The 9,570-nt window shown below is 44.3% G+C and overlaps 1 protein-coding gene across 3 annotated transcripts; it reads right to left on the bottom strand.

The window, feature by feature from the left end:
- Positions 1-692: 692 nt before the first annotated feature.
- On the bottom strand, positions 693-8,524 carry HNMT (histamine N-methyltransferase). 3 transcript variants are annotated; one of them, XM_077273028.1, is made up of 7 exons: positions 8,454-8,524; positions 6,662-6,941; positions 4,864-4,916; positions 2,848-2,955; positions 2,572-2,702; positions 2,282-2,375; positions 693-1,939 (listed from the first exon to the last, which is right to left on the bottom strand). In XM_077273028.1, the coding sequence occupies exons 2-7, from the start codon at positions 6,796-6,798 to the stop codon at positions 1,581-1,583; spliced, it is 882 nt and encodes a 293-aa protein (XP_077129143.1). In that variant the 5' UTR covers positions 6,799-6,941; positions 8,454-8,524; the 3' UTR covers positions 693-1,580. The 3 variants fall into 3 exon arrangements, with proteins under 3 accessions (XP_077129143.1, XP_077129145.1, XP_077129144.1); XM_077273030.1 differs by having other exon boundaries at positions 6,662-6,806; positions 8,454-8,476; XM_077273029.1 differs by having other exon boundaries at positions 6,662-6,924; positions 8,454-8,475.
- Between the last annotated feature and the right edge of the window lie 1,046 nt (positions 8,525-9,570).

Below are 9,570 nucleotides of genomic sequence, written 5' to 3' on the forward strand. Positions count from 1 at the left end.
TTATATCTTTAATAAAACGCCCTTTTAGGTGAATTATTTGCTTTATTCGGGGACCGACCACGGCATTACTAACAAGGACTCCCGGGCGCTCGGCCTGTTTTTTTGACAGCACCTGTAAATCAAATTCACCTTCAAGACACACATTCTTCACACAGACGCTTTATCTCACGGATATGTCCGGGTGCTGCGCTAACTCATTTTGATGTGGGATCAGGGTAAGGAAGAAACATCCCTCCCTCGTCTTTCTCCTGGGTTTCTACTTTTCACTCTCGTTGCTCATTCAGGACATCGCTGGTCAATATGTCCAATCGGGGGAAGATCATGAAAATTACGAGACGTGAATAATACCCAATAATTCATCTCAATTAAAAGATTGTTCCTTGCTTCCAAAAAGAGCGCCACTTCCGTCCACAGGCTGTGTGTGGTATTGCAGCTCGGTTGCATTCCGATTTTACAGAGCAGCTGTGATTTTCTAATCCTATAAATCCATTTACACTCTATAATAAAGCAGATAAAGGCTACATGGTGAGTTGTCCTGCAAAATGACCATTGACCATTTAAGAACAGTGCCACGGATACAGCAATTTACACCCCCCACTACTAAAGAGGTTCCTAAAACTGTCATGACAACCTAGATTTTGTGTAGCTGAAACTTTAAAAATGTTTTTGTTTTGTTTTTTAAATTGCTATGGTCATTAGACACATTTATTAAAAAAAAAAATTAAACATTAATAACAAAAAGAATAAAAAGGTCTCTACAGAACTAACAAGACGACTTTCGAGCCACAAGGCGCAACACTCTTCTAGAACACTTGACATGACGCCGCGACCCACAGCCTCGACTCTATATTGCTGTTATCCTGTTAGCACAACTGGCCCATAATAAGCCATTAACATGTAATAAGAAAAAAGGAGGAATACGTAAAAAAAAAAGTAAAAATATGGAAAACAGGAACAGCTTTACCAGCGCTCATATTGTGAGACTTGTTATTTTTAAGGTCATCGTCACCTGAGAATTCAGAGAGCGAAAACGTTAATTAGTGTCTCAAGGAGCTGCTTACGTTGTCTCCATTCTTAGTGACGTCGGTCTCTTGACTTGTAGATTGTACAAAATGTTCACTTGGAAACATGGAGCAGATTTATGACATTTTTACTCGTGCATCCATCTTTAATCTGTACTTTTATACACAATGGTGAATGAGCCTTCCACAACTAATACATTTATGGCATACTGTATCTTCAGGGTGCAATATCTGTTGGAAAGGGTCGCGTGCTCCATGTCTGACAGGTCTGTGTAGCGTGTGGTCTACTTTGCTGATGGTTATGAAAAGGGGCGACCACTGGGGAAAAGTTTCTGGGTGGAGAGATGTTGTATATTACCTAAAAATAAGGAAAAGTTTAGAATAGACCAAGGAGGTGTCCTGGTAATTCTCATAGTTCGTCTCTCCTTGATACGGAATTCTACTCTATCAACAATCCCCAGAATCCAGAGTCCAGGATTAGACAGTTTTCGGAATCCTCTAGAACGTTTGTTCCCAGTGGACCAGTCACTTGGACTCACTCATCCTTCAATATCACACCTAGTCGCCCTCCACCACCAAAGCATTAAGATTGTTATTGAAAATGGTCTTTCCTTCTTTTATGGAGCTGCATCCGGGGCTCTTGAGATCGTGAATTATTTCCTCTCTCAGCGCCGAAGGGGCATTTTTGTTAAACTCGCAGGTCTCTGTTAGAAAGTCCAACAACAAGTCCCCATTCCTGTCCCCATCGATGAAGCATTCTGAGATGTCCATGTCAGATGGTAGCTCAGAACCCTGATACTTTGCGCCGTCGGAACTCAGCATCTCGGCAATATCGCCAGCTGTGATGTACAGGCAGAGGTCATTAAGGGGCAAGCGGGACCTATACTTCTTCCACAGAGTAGACCATCCACTTTTTCCTAATGGGGAAAAAGAAAGTCAGATGAAAGACACAAAAATGCAAAAAAAATCTATATACACTCAATTATAGAGGGATTATGTTGATTAGGCCAAACTAATATCATGGACTTGACTATAGTCGACTGTTGCTTGTTTTATGGTCTGAAATCCTCTCATGTAAATGCACTCCAAATGTTTCTATGTGACGGTGGAATATGTCAACATTTGTGACCCCATGTTTATTTTTTGGCCCAGCCTATACTTTCTCTAAAGCCATCCGTGGCCACACGTACACACATCTCTGTCCACGCTGGAGGTGCCTCCATATCATGAGTAGTAAATGGTAATTTTCAATGTCTTACCAGAAACAAGGATGATAAGGAGTTTTCCATTTGGTGCCAAAAGTCTCCTGAAGAACTTCAGAGTTGCTGGCACGTCCTTTACATAGTACAGCATCTGGAAGCACAAAGAACAATAAAGTACTGGCCTGGGTGTCTATATTGTGATACACTTTCCCTAGAATCACCCATCTCCAATGTTCATGTGGCCAACGAACATTGCAGGTGTGTAACACGTGTGTTAGGGCACAGGACGGTTTCTGACTTTTTAGCTCTCATCAGCTCAGGATAGGCAAACACTACAATCCAATTACCTGGATCATGTGGATGAAATCGTATTTTCTTTCTGACTTCTCCTTTTTCACTTGAAGCTCAAACTCCGAGGATGTTTTTTTGTGCCAGTTGAAATTTATATTTTCAAGACCCGGGGTCTTGGCAACGCGCTCTGGAAGGCAGCGAGCAGAATCAGATTACAGCCATAAAACAACAGCAGAAAAGATTTAATTCTTTCCAAAGTTCACAAGAAAGTGACACATTGACAAAATAAGGTACAAGGTCCACCAAGCAAGGAGCAGGGACAAGACACTCACCCTTGTAGCTGAGCATCTGCTCTGGGCTTGGCTCCACAATGTCGGTATTGATGGGGACTCCGGGATATCGCGCTTGTATTTTGGAGAACATTTTTAGGTCTATTTCACCTAAATGTAGAATTTTATAAAGAAAGGTGTCAAACGTCAAACCAAATAATGATAACGTTTAACAGCCAGATTCATCAGTTGCAATTTCTTGAAGTCACTTTTCATTTGTCTTTTGGTACTTTTCTCACATTTTTGCACAAAATTCTTCAAAATGGCCCATGTGGTTGATGAATTTGGCACAAAATCAAAAATCTAAACTTTACTCTTAAGTAGAGACCACCATTGAGATGCGCCTAAAAAAATTAATTGGGTAAAACGAAAATTTGATGAATCTCTCTAAAACATTTGGAGTAGCAAAGTTGTTGAGAACAAATAAAAAAGAGGTTGCCACCCTGTAAGTCAATGTCCAATTCCGTAACGAGCTTAGCCATATGTTTTTGGGATTGGTGGGGGTTCCAGCAGTCGGACCTCCATTGACCCATTGAGTAATATTTATTATTTATTGTCCATTTTCCTTGGGATCCCTTCCGTTATGATAGCACTCTACTACCGCCACACTAACGGTCTCCCAGTGTCTCAATCTCTACTGCCACATCAACCTAAATAGGACCCCATTTCTTCTCAGTTGCATACTCTTTACCTTCCACCAGAAGGCACAGCCCGGTACACCTCCCTCCCATGTGCTTTGGCCCTGATTCTCTCTTCTGTGCCAGACCCACTTCACTTTACCAGCGGTCTCTTCTGTAACATAACCCACCCATGTCATTGACCACTTTAAAGAAGATGTCGAACACAGGTGTGCACCCAACTAGATCCTTAGATTCCAACGTGAGCATGGTGTAATTTGTAGTGGTAAGAGAATATACTCGTTACTCGACATTTCTCGAGCATGCTCAGGTGTCCTCCGAGTATTTTTTAGTGCTCGGAGATTTCGTTTTTCTTGCCGCCGCTGAATGATTTACATCTGTTAGCCAGCATAAGTACATGTGGGGATTACCTAGCAACCAGGCAACCCCTACATGTACTAATGCTGGCTAACAGATCTAAATCATTCAGCTGTGGCAAGAAAAACGAAATCTCCGAGCACTAAAAAATACTCAGAGGACACCCGAGCATGCTCGGGAAATCTCGAGTGACGAGTATATTTGCTCATCACTAGTAATTTGTCATTCTCCATATACAGTACTGCTCTAAAGCTGGATATGTGCTCTACCGGCTGACCGGTATCTCTCCTGACTTCTGGAACGCACATCTCGGCGGGTCACTCCTCCTGAGTTCTCTCTGAGAGAGCCATTGTCACACTTTGTTGGTTTATCTCCCGGAGAACAAAAGGATTGAGCAATAAAATTGCAATTGACTGTATCCTTCTCCCTCCCGAGGTCATCTCTTGGGGAAGAGTTGGGAGGCCGCCATACACATTTGATGGTTCGGACAACTTTTAGTCCTTTAGAATTATGGAAACTGTGGCTCATTGGGCAAGTCCTGCCCCACCAGGTGCTTCGCTGCCCAACATTCAGGGTTCAGGGTTGTCCAGCACTGTCATATTGATGATCTATCCTTTCAATAGGTCAATTGCGCCGGCCAGAAGTAAACAGTGGATGGAGGTGGAACAGGAGATCTACGTTCACTGTGTAGACCCTAGATCTGCAGCTCAGCTCCTATTGAACCGCTTTGGCCCCATACATCTGGATTGGACCCCACTGATCAGATATTGGTGACCTATCGGACCACACACCTTACATAGCTGTCGACTACACGATTGCGCAGACCAGAGCTGTCTCCCGATTCCCCAGCACACAGGAACACTCGGCTCAGGACAAAATGCAATCTTTCTACTCTACAGATGGATGGAGACTTCATTGCCCAGACGTCTCCACTCAGAGAAATCCATCATAAATACATCTGCACATTGTATAACAATTTACACCCCAGTATGCAATGACTTTCAGGTGCTAACTCTGATCTTACCTGAACCACTTCCTACGCCAAGAACATTGATGATGGTTTTTCCGTTTCCTATACTGAAAAACAAACAAGATACTTGTAAATAGTTTACTGGTTTTGGGGGACAAACAAACACCCCTTTAAAGCTCTTGGGCCCTAATGCACCTACCTACCTATGTATAATACTATTCCATCTTCGAGCACCAAGAAACAGGTTCAACGCCTACTTTTGCAATGCCTTTCTCTGATATGCAGATGTGCCCCTCATTACCTTTGTTCTTGGTTCGACTTATTCCAAAATGTCTGCTCGATGTCCCGCTGGATTCTGTGATACTCTGTTGGGAGATGCTTATGCTATATGTTTCTGTATGCCCCACCCAGTGGTTGTGATGTGAACTGCTACCTAGGTTTTGCTACACGGTTCCAAAAAAGGTCCTGACTTTTTATTGTAAGAGATAAAAGTGTTTAAACAAATTCAGAAAACGGTAAGGACGGACGCACCCCCGTGCTGGAGTTAGTTTACTTTTTATTCACCTTATATTATATTATAAGGTGTTTTAAGATTGGAGTGCAGTGGTCCTTTCTGATTAGCAGTGTCCTGGGACTGAACCCTTACAATCGAAGTCAAACAGAAACAGCGCCATACGTATGTTTGTGGCTGTAAGCGGTATTGCGGCTGATATCCCTTCCTTGTGCTGTTTGGAGGGGGGGGGTTCCTGAGAAAGGTCTCGTTACTCTATTATAGGTTATGGTAAAAATCAGTCAGAAGGATCTGACCTGGGGGCTTCAGCAGGGGCGTCACTGAGAGTGCGACCGCCACCGGGCCCATGCAGGAAGGGGGCGGCCGAGGACACACATCCAGCTGAAGTGTATTGCAGGGCAGGGACCCTCCGTCTCGCTGTGCTGCAATATTCACCACTGGCCAGTCAGAGGCCGGCAACTGATGTCAGTGTGATAGGTATTGGCGTTGCATGGTATGACGTCATGGGTCGCTGTGGCAGGCATTCCGGTGTCTGCTGATGGCCTCTGTGCTGGCTACAGCCGAGGACACCACACATCGTGGGATCGGAGGAAGGTGAATGGAATGGGGGGTTTATTGCAGAGGCAGAATGAGGACAGAAGGGGCCCATGATGGGGGACATATATACTAGGATGGGGCTCAGGATGGGGGACATATATACCAGGATGGGGCCCAGGACGGGAGACATATATACCGGATGGGGGGACATACAGTATATACCAGGATGGGGGACATATATACCAGGATGGGGGACATATATACTAGGATGGGGCTTAGGATGGGGGACATATATACCAGGATGGGGCCCATGATGGGGGACATATATACTAGGATGGGGGACATATATACCAGGATTGGGCCCAGGATAAGGGACATGTATATCAAAAAGGGGCCCAGGCTAAAGGAACATATATCCCAGGATGGAGGATATACACCAAGACTGGGCCCAGAAAGGGGGGTCATATATACAGGGGCCGAGAATGAGGGACATATATATACCAGGAAGGGCCCAGGCTGGGCGACATTACTACATAACGAAAGGGGGCAACACGTGTCTTTATGGGATTTAGAACGCTACAAGGGTCCACACATCTGAATAACATGCAGGGCAGGAGGCCCAGGTCCACATTTTGCACCAGGGCCCATCGGACTGTAGTTACGGCCCTGGGCTTCAGCTTGTGGGGAGTTGGAAGTGTATGAAATCCCATCCCCTGATCCCAGTGTACGAGGGCGGGTGGTAGTGGGGCAGCACATCCAGTATTGCAGTACTATATGACAGAACATAAGGAGATGACGGATTACCTGGCTACGACGTCGGGCAGCCTGCTCTCTATATACTGCTGCATGCACTGGTGCTCGGTGGAATTCTTAAGGAAGAGGCGGAAAGACTCCATGTATCTGCTGTTATCCGAGAGCAGGCTTCTCATCCTAGTCTCCATGTTTCTTCCTGTGCAACAAGGAGGGGAGCAGAGGAGAGGAGCAGAGGAGTCGTTCTTGTGCTTTTCTTGGCCTCGGTACAAGTTCCTGCCTGAGAATAGATCTCTCCTCAGGAGTCTGGTGCAATGCTATAAGGAGAGATCACCTGTAGATACAGCAGTGCCGGATAGGCTAGGGAGATGTCTGTGCATACCGCGCCCTGTGTACTCATCCTCTGCACGGTCCCTTCACTGCCAGATCTCTGCAACACGCAGACCTTCTATACTGCAATATTGTGCAAAACATTGGAAGAGGGGCCCCTAATGTGAGACTACTACCCCGCATTACTGCAGGGTCATAATCCAAGGCATCTGGGGCATTAAAGAAATCCTAGGTAACCAGTACCGTGCTCTGCACTGATGAGGGGCAAGAACCCTGAAACAGGTGTCTACAAATGGGGGTCTTTCCCTCTGAATGAGGCGCTGGTTTGGCTAATTTCCCTGATCATCGACCAAAGCTCATTAAAGGAGAAGACCTTGACTTACGGGTAGCTACCGCCAATAGGGGGCACTGGAGAAGCAGCACTACACCTCACATACTGCATCAATGTTCCCCCGACTTCTCCTCCTTTAATATGGGAAAGCTGATGACATTCTAACAATTTAAAGGGGTTGTCTGAGATTAGAAAAACATGGCGTATTTCTTTCAGATATTGCAACACTCCCTTACCATAGTTTTTGCATGGTATTGCGCATAGCTACATTCACTTCAATGAGGCTGAGTTGCAATACCAGAGACAACCCATGGTCAGCGGTGGCGCTGTTTCTGAAACAAAGTAATATAATTCTGGTAAATCTCAATAAATCTAATCATAAGATTTCCGTTCTGACCTCGATCCTGATCAGATTGGAATCCAATGGACCTGGCACATTGATTATCACTCCGATCAGTCAGGCACAGACATGTCCTATTGAAAATCGAAGTAAATCTGAAAAGGGATCGTTCCAACTGGACAACCTTTAATGAGAATGAACCAACATGGTAATAAGGTGACCTCTGATCCAGCTTCTCACACTGGCGATCAACCACTGGAACCTTCTCTTCTCCTTCCATAGCTTTTCCAAGACCTTAAGGGCACTTCCAGATTAAATAAGTTCTTGCTCTTTGGAGACTACACATAACTCTTAATTTATTCCCAAGCTTCTCAAACTTTGTTTCTTGAAATTACCTACAAGCAATCATTGCAAAGATCATCAAACCAAAAGTTAATCACACTGGTGTCCCGAGATTTCACCAGTTTTCACGTTCAGAAATACCCATTCGAAGACCACGGCTTAATCTTCTACATGGTGGAACATCTCAAATCTGCCATGGACATGACCCCCTAATGTGCACCATGGAGTCATACGTCTAGAAGCCACCATGGGTCCCAATGTAAAAGTTGTATATCCGGATGCATTGGGGCCCACAAGCTTCATGTTACGCCTCTGGTAACTGATAGATTGTAGCTCTATAGATAGTCTGTGTATCTAAGGGGAAACACTGCAGGCGAGAAGCAGGAAGCAGAGGGGGCAGCTAGGGACAGTAGTGGTGGTCCCCTGTGTCCTCTCCCTCCGGGGGGCGCTCACACAGGGACATTATTGTGACTATTCTGCAGCTTTCTCTGTTCTGTACTCACCACCGGCTGCTGTGACTGGAATGTGGAGTTTTGTAGACTCAGCCTCTCCCCTCCCACAGATTCTGGCACAAGCGAGTGCCCAGGAAGTGACTGCGGCCTGCGGAAGACACAAAAACCGTCATGTCTCTGTATAGGGAAGAATTAGAGAAATGACAATCCTCCGCAGCATTACTCCGTATTTTTGCAGAGTGGAAAATCCCCCATCAGCACTCCATTTTACACTGTTTTTTTTTTTTTTTAACTGTCCAAGAAAAGTAGAAGTGATTTCATGGAATCTCCCACCTACTGTGCGTCTAAGGCTATGTGCACACATTGCGGATTTGACTGTGGAATTTTTTTGTGCAGATTCTGCATTTCTTGGCAGAAACACAGATCAGAATCTCCGCATTTTTTGCGGTTTTTGTGCTTTTTTTTTGCATATTTCTTCCTTTTTTTTCCCCCTGCGGATTTCTGTTCTGGAATGGGTGCAAAAACGCAGCAGATCCGCAAAAAGAATTGACATTGTCCTTTTTTGAATCTGCTGCATTTTCTGTGTGGATTTTTCCGTACAGCATTTTTTTTTTTTGGCCATTGATTTACATTGTACTGTATATCACTTGCAGATCTGCAGCATTTTTGCTTGGAAAAAAACGCTGTGGATCCGCAGGAAATCTGCAACGTGTGCACATACCGTAAAGATGCTGCTGAAAGTGCATTTTAGTGCTTGTTTCTCTACAGAGAGCCTGTAATCAGCGAATGTTGCATGTTTAAGTGGAGAATAATAGACCTTCTGTAAAAAAAAAAAATGCAATATAAAACGCTGCTACAAATCTGCACCAAAAACGCAGCGCAGTAATAATACCTGATTGCTAGAAGTCTGAGTGATTAATTAGGAGACATTCCTCACAAAACGGGATTGTTCAAAGAGAATGTAGCCGCTACCATCATGTGTTTCCAGGTGTAACTCAGGATAAATGTAATGTATGTACATAGTGTCAATATACATATACCATACTTATAGTTACATTCCTGTGCACTGTAGCAGTATTATAGTAGTTATATTCTTGTACATAGGGGCAGTATTATAGTAGATATATTCTTGTACATAGGGACAGTATTATAGTAGTTATATTCTTGT

This window comes from Ranitomeya variabilis, chromosome 7, assembly GCF_051348905.1.
Source record: "Ranitomeya variabilis isolate aRanVar5 chromosome 7, aRanVar5.hap1, whole genome shotgun sequence".
Classification (NCBI taxonomy): Eukaryota; Metazoa; Chordata; class Amphibia; order Anura; family Dendrobatidae; genus Ranitomeya; species Ranitomeya variabilis.

Coding starts and splice junctions, on each gene's coding strand:
- HNMT (XM_077273028.1), bottom strand. CDS start 6,798: ATGGAGACTAGGATGAGAAGCCTGCTCTCGGATAACAGCAGATACATG. Junction 4,917..6,661: donor CTGCCCGACGTCGTAGCCAG/GTAATCCGTCAT, acceptor TTTGTTTTTCAG/TATAGGAAACGGAAAAACCA. Junction 2,703..2,847: donor GCAGATGCTCAGCTACAAGG/GTGAGTGTCTTG, acceptor GCTGCCTTCCAG/AGCGCGTTGCCAAGACCCCG.